At 37.5% G+C, this 25866-nt stretch overlaps 1 protein-coding gene across 3 annotated transcripts in view; it reads left to right on the top strand.

Annotated features, from left to right (window-relative positions):
* LOC145989820 (uncharacterized) overlaps positions 1 to 25866 on the top strand; it is a 102889-nt gene that overhangs the window by 5694 nt on the left and 71329 nt on the right. For all 3 annotated transcript variants that reach the window (XM_083125188.1, XM_083125189.1, XM_083125187.1), the window contains exons 2-3: positions 12713 to 12902; positions 21536 to 21669. In XM_083125188.1, coding sequence (XP_082981314.1) covers positions 12733 to 12902; positions 21536 to 21669 — 304 coding nt within the window. In that variant the 5' untranslated portion in view covers positions 12713 to 12732. The remainder of the gene's footprint in view (positions 1 to 12712; positions 12903 to 21535; positions 21670 to 25866) is intronic.

Genomic DNA, 25866 nt, shown 5'->3' with positions numbered 1-25866 from the left:
AGACGCAATTTTCCCAAAATGAAGAAATCAACAGGCAAGACAAGGTATAGTTCTCTTAGCTAAAATATTATTTTTTTTCTTTGTATTTATGCTAATGGAACCTAACCTAACCTTGTAGGCATTCCTTGTCAGACGTCAGTAAGATTGTTGTGCGTAAAGGAAGACCATTAACGAACTGCGAAAGAAAGATGGTTCCGAATTGCTGTGTATGGAGAATCACCGTGGTAAATCGCAAAGTTATTTTACAAGTTCTACACGTAAATGTACAATTTTAACAAGTGACTGCCACAGATACGTCATCAGGACACCGAAATTAGTAAGTAGGCAAAATTTTATAGAAATTGGAGAGTGGTCCGGTATTGTAAACTCATGCTGAATTTGTATAATAGTTGTTCAACAGATGTTGAAACTGGGTAAAGAGATATTGTGGGTCTTTTATTTGGAGAATTGGAGCAAATTTACAATACCGGACCACTCCCCGATTTTTGTAATATTTCGCATACCTACTCACTAATTGAGGCCTCCTAATATTGAATTTGAAGTTAAAATTTGGGGGTCACGTGTAGAAATTGCAAAATAAACTAAATTGAGTTGGCTGTGATTGGAACAGACATGCACGATTGTTCGTGGGGCTACCCGTGCATTGTTCAAGGGGTTTAAGGCTAATTGCGACCAGACACCGTAAAAAAGTGTCAGTTTCGTAGCACTTGAGCGACAAATTTTAACCACAGATTCGTGTCAAGTGTCCCAAATTACTGTACGGACACGATAAGAAGCGGCATGCAATCAGAACGCAGAACGTGACCAAATTCTGTCTCCTCGTTGGCTGCCATGTGGCTGGGGGATTTCTACGTTGCCACGTTCGCACAAACACACGGACAGGCTAATCAGCTGTTGGCAAGCTCGGGCATTCTGGCAAGCATGAAACATTTTATCTTCCTGCTCTACACAGCAACCGAAAACCTTCACTGAAAGAACCTTTGTTGTGTTTTTATTATGGTACATTGCAAGCATCAGCTACCGGCATCTTTTTACTTATGTTGTATCGTATCACAATTACCAACAAAAGAAAATGTGTCTTGTGTTATGAACAACACTGTGGCAAATCGTTCTCCTTTGATTTCATGCCGCCTCTCTTTGCCTCTTTGTCACACCGCGATTGTTGAAGCTTCAGAACGTACAAATGAAATGTATTTCTTGAAAATTAGGGCAAATTACGTATAAACAAATTACGTACAACTTCGTTTTGTTAACACGTTTTTAAATTATATTTTAAGGAACCTACAAAAATTCACCTCGAAAACAGAATTTTACAGAACTGAGTTACTGTATTATGGAGAAGAATTTATCAAACAAATCAATTGTGTGTGAATTGATTGATTGAGTTGGTGTTTTAAAGTCCACTTTATGCACACTACGGCTAATCTGGAATGGACCTACAGTTGGAAGTGGGATCCGAACCACTATGTGCCTCGACAGGGTATCAAACCCAGGACTACTTGATTACAAGGCGACAACACTTACCCTACCACTGTGCTATCGGGGAGGCACGTGTGGGTGTGTGAAGTGAGGTAATGTGGGAGCTATATGAGAATACAGGCTCTGGCAATACAGAGTTCAATAAATTACAACGAAATCCATGGCAATTGCTCTATTTCCTTAACATTATTGATACATTTGTTACATGTGTGATTAATGCTTTGAGCTACCTGTATGTAAAAACATAAAAAATGAATGAAAGAACAGAAGTAGTAGTTAAATTAAAGAATCAGTTGTTTTTGCTTACCGGCTACCATTGCAGTGGCGCTATCCCAAGATCATCTTCATTGTTGGTTGGTAAATGAACATCTTCATCTGAGCTACTACTGTCACTGCTGTCTTCCCGCCCAAGTGAAATTACAAAATCCTCCATTTGCTGCTCTTCAACTCCCTCCTTTTCCCATGCTTCGGAAATAATCTTCCTTGTGTGTTCTATAGCCGAACGCCACCTATCTGCTGTCACATCCCCGATAGCCTGTTTTGTCAATTGCAAAATTTTAGACAGTGTAAAAGGTGGCAAAGTGTTCCTCTGTGCTACCAGCCCTTTGACCTGTGCCCAAATAAGTTCGACTGCATTGTACATACAATGATAAGGCGGGAGACGGACCACCGTATGTCCCGCTTCTTCTGCAAGCTTGTCTATTCGATATATGGGGAACTGGGGTTTGTGTAACATAAGGAGCTGCAGTAGTTCAGCCTTCCTCATGTTTCTGTGGGCTCGCGAGAATCCTGAAGTAGGTCAATCCGGCAACAGCGCGTCGCTACCAGAGTACCACGCCGCTTGCTAGCGCGTCCCGATAATAGTGAGTATGCGAAATATGAATGAATGCACCTGTATTATTAATATTTACCTAACCAAAACTGACTAAAAAATTGTTTTTTCCAAAACAAAACGTATGAAAAAATGGACATTACTTCCTTCCTTCAAAAGACACCATCTTCCTCACATGAACAACTGAGGAACTGAAGGTCTCACTTATCGCACAACACTTTTATCAACCTTCTTGTGTACTGAACACAACGTAACGAATAACGGGTTTCACTTTAGCAACCTTCTGAATGCAACGTAATGAATTGCGAACGTCACTTGTTCATATGAGGAAACATGGCTGCTTCGTTGATTATGTATCGACAATCACCTTGGTAATTCACAATGTTATTTTACAACTTCTACATGTTAATATACAATTTCTACACTTGATCACCAAATCTTAACTGCAGATATGTCATCAGGACTCCATAGTTAGTGAGTATTCTACTTATTAACGAAATTATGCCCTTTTTTTGTATTGTAAAATCACAACCTTCTACACGTTATTTGCAAGTTCCACACCTGAGCGCCAAATTTTAACTGCAGATTCATGATTTAGAGGTCTAAATTAGTGTGTATGCAAAGTATGAAAGAAATTGGGAAAGTGTCCGGTATTGTAAAATCATTACAGATGTTCTGAATATTTTAGACCAAAAACGAAAGAAATGCAGATATTGTTTGCAAATTTTGAACATGTAAATGATTTGTTAGTAAATTTGTGGATCGACAAAATATTAATGTGTAATAATTCTTAGTGATTGTTTTTAGAGATGCAGAACTGAAGTGCTAGAACTACCAACAAAGTCCGTTCACCCACTGTACCCCCTGGATTTTTTTCATCCACAAATTTCTATGTTTTACATAATCAGGGTGGCGACAGACCTGGAAAACCTGGAAAACCGGGAAAAGTCAGGGAATTTGAGGTGCCAAAAAAAGTCAGGGAATAGCGTCTTCATTGACTTCAAACACTCTTTTGACGAAAATTGTTGTAACTCGGGAACTATGGGAGCAATCTACTTCGGATAACTTTTGTTTTGCAGCTAAAACATCAGCGCATGCAACCGTGTACAATTTAGAACGCCGAACCGAGGGAGGGGGGTCTGCGGGCGCGACCCCCGAATTTCAATGAAAAAAAATGTGGAGTTTGCCCTCTCTTCTCCCGCTATTTGGGAAGAAGGCGCTAACTTTAGTATTCTTTTTAAAGAATGGACATTTCTCAAGAGAATGAAACATGTTTCATGTTCTTGGGTGTCATACAAGTTGAATAATAAGCCAAAATGTCATTTCTTTGTTTTACGAAAAATAGGTAATTAGCATTTTTGGAGGATAATTGTTATAACTTGGGCACTATGGGAGCAATCTACTTCGGATAAGTTTTGTTTTGCAGCTAAAACATCATAGCATGCAACCGTGTACAATTAAGATAGCCGAACCGAGGAAGGGGGGTTAGGGGCGTGACAACCGAATGTCAATGAAAAAAAAAATCTGGTGTTTGTCCTCCTCTTCTCTCACTATTTTCGGGAGAAGGTGCAAACCTTGGTATTCTCTGCAAAGAATGGACGATTCCAAAGAGACTGAAACTTGTTTCATGTTCCTGGGTGCTATACAAGTTGAATAATGAGCCAAAATTTGAAACTATTCGGAAATGTGTCATGGATATGTTGCGGAGAGGGGGGAGGTTGATCATCAATATGAATTTACCCAGGCTTGCTCGAGACCTGTGTCCGACTTTCAACCCAAACAGAAGAGTATAAGGGTCCAAAATGCACATTCATTTCGTAATCTGCACCATGATACCATATGGTTTCATCGGGTCAGAACGACCTTACTCTGATGATACCATATAATATCATCGAGGAAGTAAAGGTTAAGCCGTGAATATTACGTGGAAAATGCATTGAATTATCATTTTTTTTTGTCCGTATGGGAGTAGTAAGGAGACAGAACTGTCAACAGATGGAGGGGATGGGAGCGGGTGGCACCGTCCGATAGTTGTCGGACATCGTAGTAAGGCATTTTGTTGGGCAAACTGAAGGAACATGGAAACAAATAGGTTCCATTGATACATACGATTTTTGTCGAATATCGACATCCGACAAAGTATCTCACTACAACATGTGACAGAAATTGCATGCATGGGACTGCAACATCCAACAAAAATCGTATGCATAAACAAGAAGAGCTTTAGACTGCAAATATGCTGCTGGAATTTTATTACTCTTCTGGCTCACTTCACCTCATTTAATGTAGCAGTGCTTACAAAGGTTTTCTTTCATCATCCTGACGTATTACTGGTTTCGCACAAGTTAACATACGTTTACAATCACATTGCACTTTTCTTAGATATCAAGAAGAATCCAACAAAACTGGATATATATTTAATACTATCACGAAAAAGTGAAACATAAATCTGCATTGGTGAACGTTATAAAAATTGGCAAGTGCATGCTCCCAACCTCAAATTTACTGCAACACTAGTATTGCAATGAAATTAACGCCACTCTCTGTCCTGTCTGTTTAAACTCGTGAGAGATGGTCATTAATCTCTCACTGAGTAAGGTTAATGTCCAATATTATAAAATAAAATACTAATAATAAATACGTAAATATTTTAATATCATATTTACTCGAATCATTCAATCATCAAAGCAAATCACTTTCTTCAAGAATTGACTTTTTTCTGCCAGCCCTGCTAAATTTTCACTTTCAATCTACTGATTTATACTAGGGGTGGCCAGAAAGTAATTTCCGATTGATTTTCCGCAAACGCCAAAACCGTGAAAAATGGTAATTGCTGCGAAGTTATGTTTATGAATGTGCAGTGATGTCTGGACACATTTTTCGATCTTTATAAATATCAAAATAATGCGAATTTGGCATAAAATGTGAATTGTTGACGTTTTTAGCGATTTTTTAAAGAAAGTACCTAAATCAACTTAAATTTCCATGAAATCCAACATTCTTCTTTTTTCTAGGCCATGTTTATGTACATAGAACATGCAAGTTTTCCAACATTTTACTCAAGAGTTAACTATATAGTTATACGTACATGGAATAATTTCGACAGCCACATTAAATTATGTATTTCCCACAATTTTTTCAAATTCTATCAAAACCATTTGCATCACAGAGCAAAGTGGCAGGGTTCTAACAGGAGATCGAGTGCGTATCTACTGTCACACGGGATCCACATCCTCGTATTTGTCGCACGAGATATGTTTTGAATTACCAAGCTAAGTGCGCTCCATCGGCATTTGTCAAGCGAGTAATAATGGAGCTCAGTCGGTAGGGCGTCTGACTACTATGCAAGAGACCCGGGGTCGATCCCCTGCGGGGGAGAACCAGGATGTTTTCCGCCTATTCAAACTGCTCCGGCACCCACCCAGCATCATATGAAGCTGGTACCTTGAGGAAACTTTGAGGGATAAATGTAGCCAGGAGCGTGGTGCTTATCACAGCACCCCCACCTTTAGCCGTGAGCAAGAAAGTGTGGGGCCCTAACTCCACACCCTTATACACCTTCATCGAAAAGTGCAGGGGAGTACATTGCTTTTACTTCCTCAAAAATCTGTTCCAACATATCAAACTGTCACGAAAATACGTAGACCATGTGATCTACAATTTAATATAATCGTTTACAAGCACAATGGAGTATTAAGTTTCGGTATATTTGGCAGATAAATGTTCTAAAACAAAAAAGCAAATTTTGGGTAACTTAATACTGACAAGTCAAAAAAAAAATATAATATAATATATCGGTATCTGTCACGTGAGATTGATTGATTTTAATTTTTTAGGTGCGCCGCCACTTAGGGTCATTATGCACCCTTCAGTATATACGGGGGAATTCCATTATCTAAAATCCTTACCTTAAAAATTAAAAAAGGGGGGTATGGAAAATAACTTTCCCAAAAGAACTTTCAAGATATCAAACTCTCATGAAGAGGCGTAAGCCATGCGACTTACAATTTGAAACAGTAGTTTAAAAGCACCATGAAGGAATAATTTCAGATATTTGCCAGAAAATGCGTTAAAATGAAAATGTGAATTTTGAGAAAAATAACACCGTATAGTAAAAATAAAGAAAATAAGAAAATACACCAATTTGAAAAAAAATAACAAAATATCAAGGTCCATACCGATTAGGCATAAATAAAACATGAATATCAGTTGTAATTTATTGCATTAGTACGAGGGCCACTATTTATATTTTGAGCCTTGGCAACACTGATTGAAGTTAGGCGCGATTTGACGTTTGCACGGAATCGTCTGGCATTATTGACCATAACGTACTTCAAATGTTTTGTCAATAGCTTCATTTGTGTTGTTTATGTTGCCTTGGAGATTGCGCGACAACAATAAAATGGAATTAACTCGTGAACATTTTCGTGCGATGATTTTTTACGATTTTCGACGTGGATTATGAAGACAAGAGTGCATCGATCAACTTACTTCCACATTTGGCGATGAAGCCCCATCCTTTGCCACTGTGAAACGCTGGTATAACGAATTTAATCGTGGCCGCCATTCGCTCACCGACGAGATTCGCGAAGGTCGTCCAAAATCAGTTGTTGTTCAAGAAAACATTGATGCTGTGCAAAACCTAATACTGCAAGATCGTCATGTGACATACTGTGAGATTGAGGCAACCATAGGCATTAGTCCACCAGCATATATAAAATATTACATGATCATTTAGCTGTGAGAAAGGTATGTTCTCGTTGGATCCCACACAATTTGACAAAAACTCAGAAAGACGCTCGCGTCAATTGGTGCAAACAAATGCTCAATAAATATAATCGTGGTGCTTCAAAAGATGTATATAAGATTGTAACAGGTGACGAATCATGGATATATGCATATAAGCCGGAACTTAAACAGCAGTCAACTGTATGGGTGTTTCAAGATGAACCCAATCCAACAAAAGTTGTTCGCGCTCGAAGCACATCGAAACAAATGGTCGCCTGTTTTTTGGGGGAAAACTGGTCATGTGGCAACTGTGCCTTTAGAGGAACGTAGAACGGTCAACTCTGAATGGTACACAACAATTTGTTTGCCAGAGGTCTTCGGTCAAATACGGGAAACAAACAAACGCCGTCGGATCATTCTTCATCAAGACAATGCCAGCTGTCACACATCTCGTCTAACAACCGACTTTATGAACAGTCAAAAAATCGAATTGATGGGTCATCCGCCGTACAGTCCTGATTTGACACCCAATGACTTCTTCTTGTTCCCGAATGTCAAGAATAAATTGAGTGGACAACGATTTTCGTCGGCGGAAGATGCCGTTGATGCGTTCAAAAACCATATTATGGAGGTGTCTCAAGAAGATTGGAAAAACTGCTTTGACAAATGATTCGAACGAATGCAAAAGTGTATTGACCATAAAGGAGAATACTTCGAAAAACAATAAAGCAGTTTTCAATGCCAAATTCCTGTTTTTTCATTGTTAGGCTCAAAATATAAATAGTGACCCTCGTAACAGTGAGTCTTAACCTAATTTTCGGCATAATCACAACCGTTATCGATTTAGTTTAGTTTGTAATTGTCAGGGAAAAATGTAAATTTTGTCCTGGAAAACCTGGAAAAGTCAGGGAATTTCATTTCTGCTTGTTTGTAGCCACCCTGATAATATAAAATTGGTTCCAGTGTATGAAATACACAAATTACTGACATATTTTATCTCAAAGTATGGCCCACGTAAGTAAAAACCGTTTGTATGTACACTCAAATAGTTCGAAGTACGAAGGACGCAAGCATTGTTTCAGTGCAACAAAATAAGTAGTACAATGGCATGCTGAAAGGGGGGGGGGGGTCGAGGTTTATAGCCTCATTGTCCCATTCGCTGCATTTGACGGCACTAAATCGCTGCATTTGACGGCACTAAAAATAAACCATATGATCAAAATGTCACATTTACTTTCAAATTTCCAGGTAATGTTATTCATAAGGTAGTAAACGTCTTACATATGCGAACTTTCCGCATATGACCAAAGGTGTATGGAATTTCTTATTTATTTATTAGTACCCACTTTAAACTATAGGTTGAGTCCCAGATAGTCTTATTGTGCATAAAGTGGACTTAAAACACGAACTCAACCTGTGCTGTGTACAAATATCAGTAGATAGTTCTTTTTCAGGTAGCTTTATTTTCACCCCAAGTTCTATTTAAAAGCCGTCAATTTATTGAATGTAGTTGTAAAACAGCTCACTTGAATTACTGTGTAAATAATTTGGCAGTTGCAAACACTGGTAGTGGGCAACACTAATGGTGTAATTTGAGCTGGACACAGGGTGTAGACCAAGATCCGTTGAATCTTCCCCCTCCCTGGGGAATCTCTTCACGGGGCTGCACATTCCACTTCCAGGAAACACAAACGCTCGCCCTTTGCCATCTTGCTCCAACTGTCAATGTCAATTTTTTATGCGTTTTACATTTTGTGAAATCTAAAATAATTTGTAATATAATATGATATATATGGAATTTAGAACAGTGATAATAACTTGTTTTAGTTATTTTATGACTAAGAATTATTATTATATTGTGGACGGTTTCCACCCAAATTTCATGCTTCGCCTTGTGACTCCTTTGGTTGTGTCATTCTCCCGAAGAGAGGCCGCAAGCATTGAGCCGGGTGCTTGCTACAGCACTGCTGAGTGAGTTTGCGGCTGTAATTTTTCGTAAAATCTAGTGTGATGGAAACTAAATAAGGCTAAAACATTAAGTACATTAAATTATATTTGAATAACGCAAGCAGTGCTTGCATTGCTTGTACTAATCTTCGCCTCTGGTGGCACTACAGAAAGTACATGTGCATGCTCCACGGTATGGGACAGACTTCGCTGTGACCCAAGCTGCAGGGATGGAGTGCAAGGTATGCTAAGGTGAAATTTTCCGGTCGAAGGGTCTTTTGTTTGTAGTCCCATTATATCTGTTGGAAGAAGTATTCAGGCATAAGGAGGCAAGTTGATTGGTAAATAAATCTTTATGAAATGATGGATTTAGGCTTGACCCAAGGCTGGAATGCTCGCTGCAATGCTGACCATTCACAAAGTGGGAAGAAAACACATTTCTCTATAGGTGTATATCATGTGACATCAGGGTGGCGACAGACCTGTTAAAGTCAGGGAATTTTAGAGGTCCAAAAAAGTCAGGGATTTTTTTTTAATGCATGTAATTTTTTTAATGTCTTGGTACAGCATTTGTCTGATGAACATTTAGGCTCCATTGATGCATATGATTTTTGTCTGATATCGCCGTCTGACTAATGTTCAACTTCGACAAAATGTTCACTACAACGTGCAACAAAAATTGCATGCATGGCATTCTTATGGCATTGATTTTTGTTGGATGTCTTCACACTGCAACATCTGACAAAAATGCCATGCATGAACAGAGCCTTGTATATCCGAGTTTATCTGGTGTCGTACAACATTTAATTGATCAAACATTTTGGCTCCTTCTATGCATACGATTTTTGTCGAATGTAGCAGTTCAATACTTGTCATTCTGCGAAATCCAACAAAATCACATGCATTGCGCTCTTATGAATCCGATGTTTCTTGGACGTTTACGACGTTTGTTGGAATTTTATTACCCTTCTGGCTCTCTTAATCTTATTCAATATAGAAAAGCGTACAAAGATTTTCTTTCATCATCCAGGCGTAATACTGGTTTTGCACAGGTTAACATTAGTTTACAATGACATGGAACTGTAATTCCATGTCAAGAAGATTCCAAGAAATCGGGAAATATATGTTGAATAATGTCACGAAAAAGTAAAACACAAATCTTCATTGGTAAACATTATATAAATTTGACAAGTGCATGATGCTCCCAAACCTAAAGTTTCCTGCAACACTTGTATTGCAATTCACGCCCCCCACTCCCCCTTTTGATCCTGTCTGTTTAAACTCATGGAATGTTCAATGTTATGAAATAAAATTATAATAATAAATACATAAATATTTTAATATAATTACTCAAATCATTCAGTCCTAAAAGCATATAATTTCTTCTGTAATTGACGTTTCTCTGCCAGACCTGCTGAATTTTTACTTTTCATCTACTGATTTATACGAGGGGCATCCATAAAGTAAGTTCCAATTAGTAGGAACCTTGATTTTTCGCAAACGCGATAATAGTGAAAAATGTAAATTGCTGCGAAGTAGTGTTCATGAAAATGCAGTGATGTGTGAACACATTTTTCACCTGTTCGAAATAACTAGAATTTGTCATTAAATGTGTATTGTTTGAGTTTTTCGCTAATTTTAAAAATTGCTTAAACAACGAAAAATACCTCGAAATCCAACATTCATGTCTTTCTTAGGCTTAAAGAAACAAAATGTGCCATATTTGTGTATCTAGAACTCACAAGTTTTCTAACATTTTATCCAAGAGAAAACTATAGGGGTGTGCAGGATCTGGAAAAAAAAAATTCCCATCCCAATTCAGTCTTCGGGAAATTACTTCCTGAGCAGTCGGGGAAATCGGAAATTGTTAGTTTTTATTCCAGAAATGCAAAAACAATCACTTAAGGTCAAAATGACATGTAGAATTCGAGATTTCCAGAGCTTCGGGAAATTTCGAACATTTCCTGCAAATTTTTTCCATCCCGACCAAAAAAGATTCTGTCCCCTACATCCCTAGAAATCTATAATGCATTTTGGTATGTGAAATAATTCCAACAGCCAATCAAATATTTCCCAGGATTTCTCAACAATTTGCACCACAGAGCAAAGTAGCAGGGTTCACACAGAAGCCGCATCATCAGTATTTGTCATGCGAGAAGTATTTTGATTCAACGAGCTAAGTGGTGCAATTTTGGTGGAGATCAAATGTTCACCTACCGCCGCAGGGGAGTCGTAACATCGGCATTTGTCGAGTGAGAAATAATTGAAAATAACTTCCTCAAAAATTGGATCCAACATATCAAACTTTCAGGAATATAGGTACATCACGTGACCTATAATTTAAAACAGTAGTTTGAAAACACCATGAAGGTATAATACAGAAATATTGGAAAATTATAGAGAACAATTTAATTTATTTTCATACAGTTGATAAATCTAAAAAATAGATGTGGGCCTGCAAGTCCCCTCTCCCTCCCCAAGCTAGGATTAAAATTCTATCTGAACCACTATGTAATATGTGTTCACTGGGATTGGCCAATATGTCTCTTGTCTGCTAGCTGTAATTGGTGAAAAGCCAAAATGTCTGTTTGTTTTAAAAAATGCCGGCTTTTTATAAAAAAAAAGGTCCATTTTTGCAACTCTGCTTGGATATACTGTGAATGTTTGTACTGAAGGAGAAATCCCAAGGCAATATGACACTTTGTTTTGTATGATTCAGTTGTTTCACTTGTGTGCAAGGGTTAAGTTGTTTGCTTTACATAAAAAAGAGAAGTAGGTTTGTGCATTGAAAAATGAGTCTGCACTCATGGTTCTTGCAAACAGAGGGTTCCAAACCTCAGTGGAAATATCAACATACAATAACGGGAAAGGCTAAAGAGATTGAAAAATTACAAAAGTCCATTTTTCATCAATCACTTCTCTAATCTCATTTAGTCTTAACTTCAAAAATAATGAAATATTGTATTGAAAAACTGGCTGCATATGAAAAAATCCCGTAATTCCTCCCTAGCTTGAGAATAGTAATAATTTTCCAAAATCACTATTTTGTAGATTGAATGCAAATTTTAGAGAAATGAAGTCAATTTTGTGGAAGCTAATATACGTAGGTACTTAATATACCTGGATCTGTATGACATTTTTATTTGCATTTGCAAAAACATTAATTTAGTATATAATTATCAGCGAAAAATCTAAATTTTTGTCCTGGAAAAGTCAGGGAATTTCATTTCTGCTTGTCTGTAGCCACCCTGGACATCATCGTACAGGATTCTCACAGTCACCTTGTTCGCGGCCAGTTTTGTTTTTCTGCAAGGAAATGCCCACCACTTACCATTTGTTACATCTCCACCAACTGTACATTTGTTGTTAGTACTATGTAAAATTTCTGGGTTGGGTAATGAGGTGGTAGTTGTTCTGATCACCTTCACCTAGCTTCTAATAAATTGTACTCTGGGTAAATGGTGCTGATCACATCACACTTCCAAAAACAATTGTCCAATATTCCGAAGGTGCAGAGGCCCAACTTCCACAACCCCTATTGTACCTTAATGGATGCACAGTCCTGCTCGTGGGGAATTTTACCTGCCTTAACTGTGGATTGACTTGGGTAATAGAATGGTGATACAGAATGCTTCAAACCACTTGACTAAGCTGTACCTTTTTGTGATTTTTAGAAATGATTTGAAACTTTTTTATGTAACATGCAATTTCTGTTCTCTCTTCTAGGTTGTTTTACTGGAGTCATCATGAGTTTTGATACAGATTGGGATGTGGACTCCTACAGGGATAAACATGACAGCGAGGAACATTGGGAGTTACGAAAGAATTTCATGCTTGCCCACAAGGACAAGTTTCCAGAAGACAAACTGGTGTGTCTGACACAAGTATTTGCTAACATGGAATTCTTAGGATGCAGGTAAATGGAATTATTATTGAACTTCTTCCCAGATGGTGTTTTATTACAGTCTCCATTGTGGTTCAGATTTTAAACAAATATAACTTATGTAATCTTTCTGTGATAAAGTTTTGACTTGACATTCCAATATGATCAACATGTATCTTCACCTAGAGAGCAATACTTGCTGATTCGTCATTTGCATATGATGACCATATTCTTCAGAGATAAACCAGGACATTCTAGTTTATACCTTGCTTCAGTACTTAACCATAAGTTCTTCAATTCTACATCTAACGCACAAATATTAGTATGCCGAGAATTTTTAATTTATATATTAACCTCTTCAGATCCACTAGTAGAAAAATTATTGTTTGTTGAAATTTAGTTTCTACTTATTGCATAGAGGAGTTCATTGAGGAATCACTTTTTTTCTTTTCAATTTTTTTTTCTGCCATTTTTCCAAAATATCATGTGTTGTATATGAAACATTGGTAAAAAAAGATAAAGAAGGTAAAGTGCTCCCCTGTGCATAGCACCATGCCATGAAGGCGTATTGGGGGTGTGGGGGTAACGCCCCACACTTTCTTGATCCGGTCGTGAGTGGGGGTGATGTGATCAGCATCACGCCCCTGACCGCCTTTACCCCCCAGGGTTTCCCCCAGGTACCCATGTTATTCGATGCTGGGTGGGCGCCGGGGCCGCTTCCATCGTTAGAAAAGTTCCCGTATTTGAACCGGCCGGGGATCGAACCCGGGACCTTTAGCATGGTAGTCAGACGCGTTACCGACTGAGCCACCGCGGCCACCCAACATTGGATCTTAAGGAATACAAAAATTCTTTCTATATGTGCTAAATGTTTTAGTTTATTTATTTGAAATAAAAATTATTACTCACCGGAAATATTCTGTAAAGTTACACAAGGTTAATCACATTTAGCTCAATTTTTTTTTCTTCGACATAATTTTAACATTACTGATTACTATAATTCATATTTTTACCCTGCATATCGTCAGCAAACTTTATATTCTATGATAGTCTCAGAAGCAATTTCTTCCTGACAAAAGACACAAATTAATTTTTAAGTCCAAATGGATTTGTATTTCCCCAATGCCTCGACATTGCATCAGCAATTTTAGGCATCATTGAAGCCCAGTACATTTTTATTTGAAGGGATCCCAAATCTGAAATCGTCAAAGATAAAATCCAAAAAACTTACGAATTTCATGAGTAGATGTATTGAGAGATTTCCCCAAACGAACAATCGATGTTTGATTTGTGCAAGAAGAAATTAAGTCAAATATACTCATAGGAATGTATTTTGTGATTTTTTTTTTTTAACATCTTCTTTATCATGGTGAAGTTAATGCTTTGTAGCCTTTTCTACCACTTAGTCATGTTCACATCGAAATTTTAGTTCATTAAAATTAGAAAACAACATTTAAACTATTACATAAAAAGGGAAATATTGAAAACAAAGAAAGAAAAATATAAAATTACAGAAGAAAATAAAAATAAAAAAGTGCATATGGGAATGAAAGTCTAATCTATGTTCATGGCATATAACGAAACATACACACACATACACTCAGATATTCATAACAGTAATTTGAAATATTACGTTTAATAATATTCTTCCGGTTGCAAGCCTTTTCCTTTCAAAAACTCTTCTGCAAAATCTGGAACTGGTAGTAGAGACTCAAAACTATAGTAACTTGTATCTCTTCAGTCATCTCTATCTCACTAGATAGATCTAATATCTCATCTGTATCAACCAACTCTGGCAAAAATGTTGGATCTCCTTCTTCATCAGATGACCAACCTTCTAATTCCAAGATGTCCCCATCAATATGGAGGCACTTCCTCAGTTCTTCATCTATGTGCACTCTTGACACGGAAATAGATTTTGGGAGTCAAAATGAATTATTTTCTTGTAGTTTACGGTTATTACAAGCATAACAAAACAGTTTTTCGTTGTGACGTTTTAGGAGAACACATGCTCCCTTCATCATACATTTATTTATATTTTGACTAAAGATACAGCTATAACAATGGTTGGCAATTTTTTAAACAAAAAGAATAGGTTATATAATGGATGTTGTTAATGTTACATTGTTGTAATATAGCTACCTAACTGAAAAGAAGCAGTCTGTTTTATTTTTATTTCAGATAAAAAAAATTGATCATATTATTTTTTATTTAAAATTATGAATCCCAAATATCATCAGGTAATTCAAAGTTGTATTGTTTTCACAAAGTTTCTTGATGTTTTCTGTTACATTAAATTTTAAAGATGGTGGCTTACTCTATTTGTGAAAAAGAAAACTCCATACTGGATCTATGTTGCCATTTTCATTATTTAATTTATTCCAGTGTTCTGCAATGAACGAAGCTTCCCAGACATTCAACTCTATGTTTTCCGTCAATCTTTTTAAAACCCTTCTCTTTTTAATCAAATGCTTCTCTTCGATGATGTGAGCTGACAAACCTGTTCTTGGGTTTAGATTTATAATGTCCAAATCATGGTTGTGCCATCTTATTGCCATTTTCCTTGCTGTTTGTCCTACATAATCCTTTGAACATGAACAACTTATATTATATATTCCTGTGGTTTCCACATCTGGTAGAGAGTTTCTCATTTTGAATTAATTAAATGTACATTCCATACTTCTTGGTGATCTAAAAACAATTTTGAAATTAAATCTTCTAAAAATGTTGGCAATTTTATGTGAAAATCCCTTGTGGAATGGAATGCACACAAATTTCTTTTCAACAGATTTTTCATCTTTGTCTGTATTTCTCTTTTCCTTTAGTTGTCTTGCGACTTGTTTTTTGATTTGGTTTATTCTATTAGTGTGAAAGCCATTTTCTTTTGCTATAATAAGAAGCCTTTCTTCTTCATTTTTGATATCCTTATTATTAGAACATAGTCTTTGTGCTCTCAGGAAAAAAATTAAAAATATTTTATCCATTGTTATACGAGAATGTTCTAAATTGGCATGAATGTATTTTTCTCCTGCTAATTTTTTCCTATGGATTGTTGTGTCAGTTGTCTTAATTTTCAGATCAAGGAAAGAAGTTACATTGTTATTCATGGGTTCACAAGTGAATTTTATGCGACGATGTGATTCATTTAACGGTGTTTTCATTTTTAGCAATAATTAGCACATCATCTATATATCTGATGTAGAGTATGATATCCGCACCTATCTGATTAATAATTGGAGATTCTTTGTAATGAAGGAAAATGCTGGAGATGATTCCAGATACTGGTTTCCCATTGATAGACCATTACTTTGCTGATAAATTTTTCCATCAAATATAAAGTAATTGTAATTTTGCACATACAGTAAACCATCGAACCATTTCCCATTATTCTACTGGGTTAACCTTCATCTCAATAAGCCATCTGTGTAATGCATCTGTGGCACATTATGCTTGTAATAACCGTAAACTAGAAGAAAATAATTCTACAATGCAAGCAATGCGTACATACAAGAGAAACAAAATGAATTGCTAACCCAACATATAACAATATTAATGAACAATTTACAAAAAATCCCAGGTTCTCTACCCAGTGGACACACATAGTGGTTCGTATCCCACTTTGAATTGTAGGTTTAGTCCTGATTTACCTTTCTTTGCATAAAGTGAACCTCAAATGAAAAGTCAAACTAATTTACGAAAATTACCCAAAAAATCCAAATCAGCCTACAAAACACTAAAAAATAATTTAAAGGATAAAGGCTTTATCATTCACAAATTAATTTGTGTCTTGTATGACACGTGTAAGAAATTTGAATAGATGTTGTAACATTAGTAAAAATGTTTTATAAATTATGTATATTTTATCTGCAGGGTATTAACATTAACAGTGTATCATCAACAAAGTTAAATATCTCTAAAAAGGTAAAAAAGTGCTACCTTTATATAATTCAGCTATTGTTTTTCCTTCTTCAGAGTACACAAACTCAGTCAATGCTCTACTATTTTACTATTCCCGCCAGAAGCAACCAAGGCGTGAACCATGCCAATTCTGGCTTCCCTGGTGAAACAACACAACAACTGCTGCAAAAGTGTCAGTAAAGCCACGAGGAGTCTGTAAGACTTCAAAGTTATGTTATTCAAATGATCTGAAGAGGTAATGAGTGATATACAGGGTGACTGGTAATTAGATGTATTCCCTGAAAGGGGTTAAAGTAGAGACAATTTGCAATAAATTTGACCATATGATACCCCGTCCGAAAATTAGTAGTTTTCGAGATAATAGTTTCAATTGTTTTTTTTAAAAAAATGACAATTTTCCACATAAAAAGATGAATTGAGAAAAAACTGCTCATTGTATGGAACTTATTTCAGCGTTTTCTGATAGCTAACAAATAAGTGGTTCATTGAAAAAAAAGTTTTTCCCAAATAACAATCACATGTAAGTAACGGGTGGGTCTAAACTTACAAGTGATGATAAAAAAATGCACTCTTAGTTTACTTGGCAACGTATTAATAACAAAAATGGTATGACACGAAGCGTACAAATTACGTAAATTACTTCCTTGTGACATCTGCTATCCAACAAGGTACAAATGTTGCTAACATTCACATTTGTGTACAAGAAATAATACTTCATTCATCTTCATGTGAATGGAATCAATGAACAATACAATTAAGGAACATTACACGTCTTGCTCAAAGTGGGCACCTCCGTTACGAATGCAGGCACGCAGGTTTTTGTTCACCTGCTGTTAAGATCCTCTCCCTGAGCTCTTCTTGTGAGTTTACCGATGTCTTGTCATGTGGCTCCAAATGTAAAAGTCGCAAGGCGTCAAATCGATAGAGGGATCGAGCTGGGCAGTCATCATGATGATAAATCATGTCACGTCTTGTAGCTAGAGGCACATCCTCCAACAACATTGCCATCCCGTTCCTCAAAAAATGTTCATAAGTGATGCCATTTAAGATTTTGGGCATGAAAAATGGCTCGATGAAATGATTGTTGATTACGCCCATCCATACTTCTGCTTGGGCGTGCGACAGTGGCTGGATGAAAATTACCCAAATAAATGGATTGGCCGAGGCGGTCCGATTCCCTGGCCGGCTGGATCCCCCGATTTGAAGCCTTGCGACTTTTACATTTGGAGCCACATGGCAAGACACCGGTAAACTCACAAGAAGAGCTCAGGGAGAGGATCTTAACAGCTGGTGAACACGTCAAGACCACCATCACATCACGAGTTAAGAGACCAAATGTCCGTAAAAACCTGCGTGCCTGCATTCGTAATGGAGGTGCCCACTTCGAGCAAGACGTGTAATGTTCTTTAATTGTATTGTTCATTGATTCCATTCACATGAAGATGAATGAAGTATTATTTCTTGTACACAAATATGAATGTTAGCAACATTTGTACCTTGTTGGATAGCAGATGTCACAAGGAAGTAATTTACGTAATTTGTACGCTTCGTGTCATACCATTTTTGTTATTAATACGTTGCCAAGTAAACTAAGAGTGCATTTTTTTATCATCACTTGTAAGTTTAGACCCACCCGTTACTTACATGTGATTGTTATTTGGGAAAAACTTTTTTTTTTCAATGAACCACTTATTTGCTAGCTATCAGAAAACGCTGAAATAAGTTCCATACAATGAGCAGTTTTTTCTCAATTCATCTTTTTATGTGGAAAATTGTCATTTTTTAAAAAAACAATTGAAACTCGATTATCTCGAAAACTACTAATTTTCGGACGGGGTATCATATGGTCAAATTTATTGCAAATTGTCTCTACTTTAACCCCTTTCAGGGAATACATCTAATTACCAGACACCCTGTATATATATTAGCTTTGCTGCGTTCTTGCACAATGCCAAGGCTTCCTAGATAGATCCTGTTTTAGATGATAAAAATTGTCTCCTGGTGAATTTTCTTTTCAGAGTACATATAAAGTCTTGGGTTTTCTACAATAGGGTCATTCCATGCCAAATCAACAAAAAAAAAAAAAGTGTCATTTCTGACCTGACCATCTCGGATTTTTCTGAAACTCTACTATTTGGTAGTCGTCATGAAGATATGAAATCCTGAGAAATTGTACCTTCCTGTGTGGCATAGTTATGGAGTTTTGGGGGCTCGAAAATACAAAAAATTGTTGATTTTTAGTCTGCGCTTGAGACTTTCATGGATAATTGCTCTTACTCTGATGTAGAGAGCTGGTTGTAGTCTTGTTTGAAAGGACATGAAATAAGCTTTCCAACGGTGTATCACATCACTATATTTAGAATAAAATCTTTTGAAGGTCTTCCACTTTGACCTTTGGACCTTGAACTTTTGAAGATGCATATCTATGATTTCCTTGGAACTGAAATATATTGTTAACACAAGGTTACACTATAACATAACCAAATTTGAAGTTGGGACGATTATGGGATAATTAAAGAAAAACAATTTAATTAGTATAAGTGTATTTTTTCAGCTGGTCATTTCTAGTGGGAGTTTGCAACACTGCACTCGTGCATTTGCAGACTTGCTAATCTGCAATACTTCTGCAACTAGAAAGTGAAGAATGTGTGCAGCAGTGTGTTTAGTGTGACAGTTCTAATTTGAGCTGACTTTTTTAAAGTAAGATATCTTGATCACCAGCATCATGGCATCATCCAGATTAGGAAGCCTTGAAGATTTTGAGATCCGTGGAAACCTTGACAGTCCACATTTTGAAATTAATAAGTATCACCTGGAAATTAACACCAAAGCAGGAACAAACAGTGCATGTCCACAGACAGATCAACACTTCTGCAGAATTCATAGAAATTCTAGTCGAAAAAATGTGCACCTGATCGGAAATTCTTTCATGCCAACAAGTTTAATTTCTCGAGCATTCAAAAGAAACAGTTCTTGATAGGCACTACATTGTACTTTGTGATTTTGCAGAAAATTACTCCTTTGTGTTGCAAGATGCCTCACAAGGTTTTCATTGGAACAATGGTCAAGCAACAACAATATATCCTTTCACTATTTATTATGGAAATCCCAATACTTCGACAATCATAACTGAAAATTTGATTGCCATATCAGATAGCATGATAAAACATTAGTTCACTTACTCCAGAAAGTACTTATTACATTTTTGAAGGATAAATTTGGTTTTGAAAACCTGGTCAAGATATTTTACTTTTCTGATGGAGCAGCAGCACACTATAAAAATCGCAAAAACTTCATCAATGTTGCCTACCATGAGGATGATTTTTCTATGTTGTTGACCGATTTTCTAAAGTTAATTCCATTCCAGGAATCAAAAAGGTTCATGCAGTACTTCCTTTTACAAAAGATGTCATACATATGAAATGTTATTCTGCATGTGATGAATTTATAGAACATAGTTTCATAATATGTTAAAATGTCTTAGAATTCACAGATATTACTGGATATTATACTTGTGTATATAATAACAACTGGTGGCTAGTATGTGTTCATAAAGTGTCTGAAGACACCGGTGATATACAAATTAACTTTCTTCAACCTCACGGACCATCAGGATCATTTATATGTCCCCATTTGGTTCAACTGGACATTTGTTGGGTCCCAACGTGCAATGTTCTAACAAAAGTGGATCCTTCCACTGCTACAAGAAGAGTGTACACTTTAACAACAGATGAAAGCCAGCTTGCCATGCAAAGACTGAATGAATGAATGAATACTGAAGAACAACCTGTGAACTGTGGTGCATGTAAGTTATTTCTCAGGAAACAAAAATTCTTGTCCATTTTTCACTACTGTAGATAATCATATTATTCTTAAAAGTAAATAACAACAGTGTTGCGAACTCCCACTAGAAATGACCGGCTGAAATAATACACTTATACTAATTAAATTATTTTTCTTTAATTATCCCATAATCGTCCCAACTTCAAACTTGGTTATGTTATAGTGTAACCTTGTGTTAACAATATATTTCAGTTCCAAGGAAATCATAGATATGCATCTTCAAAAGTTCAAGGTCCAAAGGTCAAAGTGGAAGACCTTCAAAAGATTTTATTCTAAATATAGTGATGTGATACACCGTTGGAAAGCTTATTTCATGTCCTTTCAAACAAGACTACAACCAGCTCTCTACATCAATTAGAGTAAGAGCAATTATCCATGAAAGTCTCAAGCGCAGACTAAAAATCAACAATTTTTTGTATTTTCGAGCCCCCAAAACTCCATAACTATGCCAGACAGGAAGGTACAATTTCTCAGGATTTCATATCTTCATGAAGACTACCAAATAGTAGAGTTTCAGAAAATTCTGAGATGGTCGGGTTGTGAACTTTGTTGATTTGGCAATATATGACCCAATATCATAACAAAAATTTTTAAATCTTAAAAATAAACATATTATGTCACAAGGCTGTTGAGATGTCACATTATTTTGAGTTCAAATACAATTTTCACTAAAATCAATACTCAAACACTGTCAGTGGTGATTGTTAGGTAGATACCAGACATGTATATGAATTGATTTGGTGTTAAATCAAAGGCATTATTTTCTGTTGATCTCTGTCATAGGGTTTTATACTTCAAAGAAATGTACACACCTGTTTCCATGAAAGTTTTAGCACTGGAAACACTTACTGTTTTCTCTTCTCTATTGTACAGATTTGTTGTTGATTTGTTAATACCTTTTGCAGATATCCTGCAGAGACAATGAAACTGGTCGCACACTTGGCAGAGGGTATAGTTGATGACTACAGAGAAAATAAGAAGTCCAAACTTCAACGTATGTTCGTACAAGGGTCAGAAGCTGCGAGTGCGAAGATCAAAGGTAGATCACATTGTGAGTCTTGAAATTTTTTTTCTTTAAGTAAGGTAGTTGCTGGAGTCAGGAGGAGTGGCTAGATTTTGTATTATTTGCAAAATACTATTTTCAGCTTCGAGTGACAGTGAAACAAAGTTCGACTTCCTGGCCGTAATATCATGGATTTATATTTTTATTAACTATTTGATATATTAAATAACTCATTCCTTCTTTTTTGAGGAGACCATTACTGTCATAAAGTAATGGGAGTAAGTCACTTCACAAACACAAACAGTACAAAATTGTTCGCGAGAATAAGGATATGAATTGATTGGTGTCCAAATTATTTTAAAAGGTAGATTTTTGGCCAATTAATCATCTGAGAACAAACATTACTTCACAAATGTATTTGCTTTTAAACTGATGGCTTCTGCTATGGACCGCGGTAGGTGATCTTTTGTGCATGCATTAGATGGCTCTGGGGTCCACCCAGCCTCTAATAGGTGGGGGTGAGGGCTAAAGATGGAGCATGGTACCTCAAGATCGTGAATGTGTAGAACTGCTATTGCCACACACCCTATGACCTTCAATGGCTTGTTGGAATGAAGGTAGTATGCTTCACCTTATCTTTTGTGAACTATACATATTCTGTTCATTTAGATGCAAAATGTTGATTCTTAGAAACTGCATATTTTGTTTAATGAGATGTGAATAGCATGCTGTAATGCTCATTTTTCCTGATTTTGAAAGGTGTGAGGTATGTTTTCCTTCCATGTTTTGCCACAAAATGATGCAAAATAAACTTTTAAACACAAAATTTATTGTTTATTTACCAATGGAACACATTATGAGGTCTGAGTTATCCTGCGAGTTATGCAAATCCTGGAAAATTGAATAATTCTGTTATAATTACACATTTGAGAATACCGTTGATACACATCCCATGTGACGGGAGGTGCATGCTCGAATTCTGCCAGAACGGTGCTGCTTTTCTCGATGTTGCAGAACATTCTGTCACAAGGAGAGAAATCATGGGCAAAGGGCATTTCTTTGTGGAACGCCCTTCGCCGCGGTCATATGGTTGGCTGTTGTGCCACTATTTCCTTGTAAACATAATTTTCGCACTTTTTTCCAATTCAATAAATCCGAATGGGTTCAGTTTTCGGCATTTTGTCACATGAACTTCTGTGTTTATTTTCACTTGTAGAATCACCTCCTACGCATTGGAAATGAACTTTAGAAACACCCTGTATATTGTCTATATAGCAAAGAAGGAGAAAGGAAACACTCACCAGACAGTAGAAATAGTCAAATTTTCGCAGACACGAGCTGCATCTTCAGTGGAAGGAGAAAAGATGGAACCGGAACACCATACCAACCACCATAATATCCCTTTTAACAACTGCTTCCGGCCTCAGTTCACAAGAAATGGGAGAGGGCCTACATATCAGCCCTGATTGCAACCCCACCACCTGACCTCCTGAACAAGGCTGCTCAGTGACTTCCCCACCACATCCCCATCCCCACAAATACCCATCCCACTAGCTCCACCCAATATTTACCCTACCCCCACCTCATCCCACCCCTCACAGTTTTCGACAAGCCTGATGGCTGAACAGTGTTTTTTCCGTATTTCTACTTCTTCGATCAAGACCTGGCAAATCTACAGGTCTCTAACTTCCGGTTCCATCTTTTCTCCTTCCACTGAAGATGCAGCTCGTGTCTGTGAAAATTTGAGTATTTCTTGATGGAGCTGAAGTTCAGCTCCCATCAAGTTCACCTGGACCCACTCCACCAACTAAATCGCCTTCCTGGATATGCACATGAAGAAAGGACATTTGGAAACCTCTATCCACATCAAATCTACCAACCATATGCAATAAATACACTTCTCCAGCTCCCATCCATTCCACACCAAGAAATCCATCCCATTCTCCCTGGCCCTCTGAGGTCAACACCTCACCCACCTCCCGACAGAACTATAACATCTGTCTACACCAAGCCATGACCAACCATTGGTTAAACAAATATCCCGAACTGCTTTATACACCTCCACTACAGCACCTTGAATAACGTAGTGTGGAAAACGACCTAAGAAACTGGTTCCCCGAGACAACGACAAGTAGATGGCAGTGCGATCGACCCAGGTGCTAATTTTGTTATGAAAGTAATGCGGCTTAGTTAGTTTTTGGAATATATTGTGTAGATTTGTTTCTCTAGAAAGGCGGTAAGTGAATTGATGGAAACAGTTATATTTGTGGAGTGATTTGCAGTCACAAAATGGCATTAATTTGGAAAGAAAAGTAAAATAAAATTAATAAATAAATAGCATGCATAACACAAGAAGAAACATCGCAATGTGATTCCGGACGTCAGGTCTTGGACTGTGTATTAGAGTTTATTTTTCTATGTTATTAGAATATAAATAGTATCCTGAGAGATATTTCATACCGAGGCGACAAACCACAAATGTCGCTTGAAAGCGAGCAGTCTGAAATCAATGCAGCCTTTCGAACCGTAGGGACAAAAGTTCTGACTGCACCGTTTCCTCAAGGAGATTTTACACCAAAGCGACACGCGACAAACTATACGAGGATTTCACACCAAAGCGACATGGGTCATTCGGTCCAAGGCAACTTTCATACCGAAGTGACACATGTTGCTTGGAAAGGAGCCAATCAAGAGCAACATTTCACATCGTAGTGGCATGACGGGAAGCACAGGCCAGCGTTCGGTTGGTGAAATCCTCAAGCGATAAGTGTCGCATGCCGCTTATCGCTTTGGTGCGCAATCTCACTAAAGCAAGACACTCATTGCATCGCGTATGCGCGAACAACAAACCACGGCAACATGTTGCAAGCTATTGAGGAAATGGCCCAGTTTGAGCAATGCAGAAGCGACAAAGCAACATGTGTGGCTTATCGTGTCGCCTAGATCTGTTGTTGTAATGTGCAGTTTATCGTGTCGCCTATCTGTTGTTCGCAAGCAACGCTTGCTAATAGACTGAAGGCACCATGTCGCTTGTCACTTAAATGGGAACTCCCCCTGTAGCATGTCGCTTCATTCTCAGCACCCTTCCTTTAAGGAGCTTTCCGACCGAAGTAACAATTAGCACGCGAATACGCCATATGAACGTGTCGTTTGCTGATTGGACCCTCATGTGCAATGAATGCTATTTTACAGTCTGGAAGTGTGTGTCGCTAGTGTGACAGTGTGAACATCCCGTGTCACTTGTCCCGTTGGTTTGAAAGTTTCCTTACACTCATGTCGATGGCACTAAGAAAGTTTTGTGGGGTTCCCCTTGTCGTTTGATGCAATCATCATTATCATCATCGCCGCGATTAATTTAAAGCGGAAGAAAAGAGACAGTAAATATCAAAAATACAAATGCTTCAGTGTGTATATCTTTATAAGAAATGATGATGATGATAATGAACCTAATTCATACACAAAAATTTAGTTGCCAAGAACATTCCACGCGTATTTTTTCTCCCGTATTATTAACGAAAGTATGACGATAACAGGACGTGGTCGACTGTCTAGAATGTTCGTTAATATCTTCGCGACCACTGTACTAAATATCATAGCAATTATCACATTCATAGAAATGCTTCATGTAAAGGAATCAGACGTTGCAGCGAAAACTCCATTTACTTCCATTATAAGCAGTCGAACACCAAGCACCAGGGTCAACACCAGCGCCTCTAGAGGATCATTTTCGAGTGGAACCAGCCAGAGAGCGCAGAAGCATGCCGTTTTCCACACACGTTATTCTAGGTGGCTGTACCGCCACCAAGGAACCTGCCACCAATCCCCCTGCATCCCCTTCCTCAACAAAATCAGACACACTTTACGTTCCCTCCTTCCCATGGTGCACAGTGATCCTGACACCTCAAGTATCTTCCCCGACAAGCCCAGAGTGGTTTTCAAATGCCCTCCCAATCTCCAAAACATCCTGGTCCACCACAATCCACCTACTCAGAATCAACTCGTCCCGCCCACAAATGCAACCACACAAGGTGCAAAACCTGCCCCTCCAGATCCACACTGCCACTGGCAAATTCACCCTCTATCCCAAAGGAACCTGCTATAGCTCTAACCTCATTTATATCCTCACCTGCAATATCTGTGGGAACTTTTACCTGGGGGAAAGCTCCAGAGCCCTGAACCTCCACATCAACAACCACCGCTCCTCCACCCAAAGCCTGGACTTGTGCTGTTACC

Source organism: Lepisma saccharinum, chromosome 7 (assembly GCF_977018435.1).
Source record: "Lepisma saccharinum chromosome 7, izLepSacc3.1, whole genome shotgun sequence".
Taxonomy (NCBI): domain Eukaryota; kingdom Metazoa; phylum Arthropoda; class Insecta; order Zygentoma; family Lepismatidae; genus Lepisma; species Lepisma saccharinum.
Note: the sequence above shows the minus strand (reverse complement) of the source record. Positions and strands in the feature narration are given on the sequence as shown.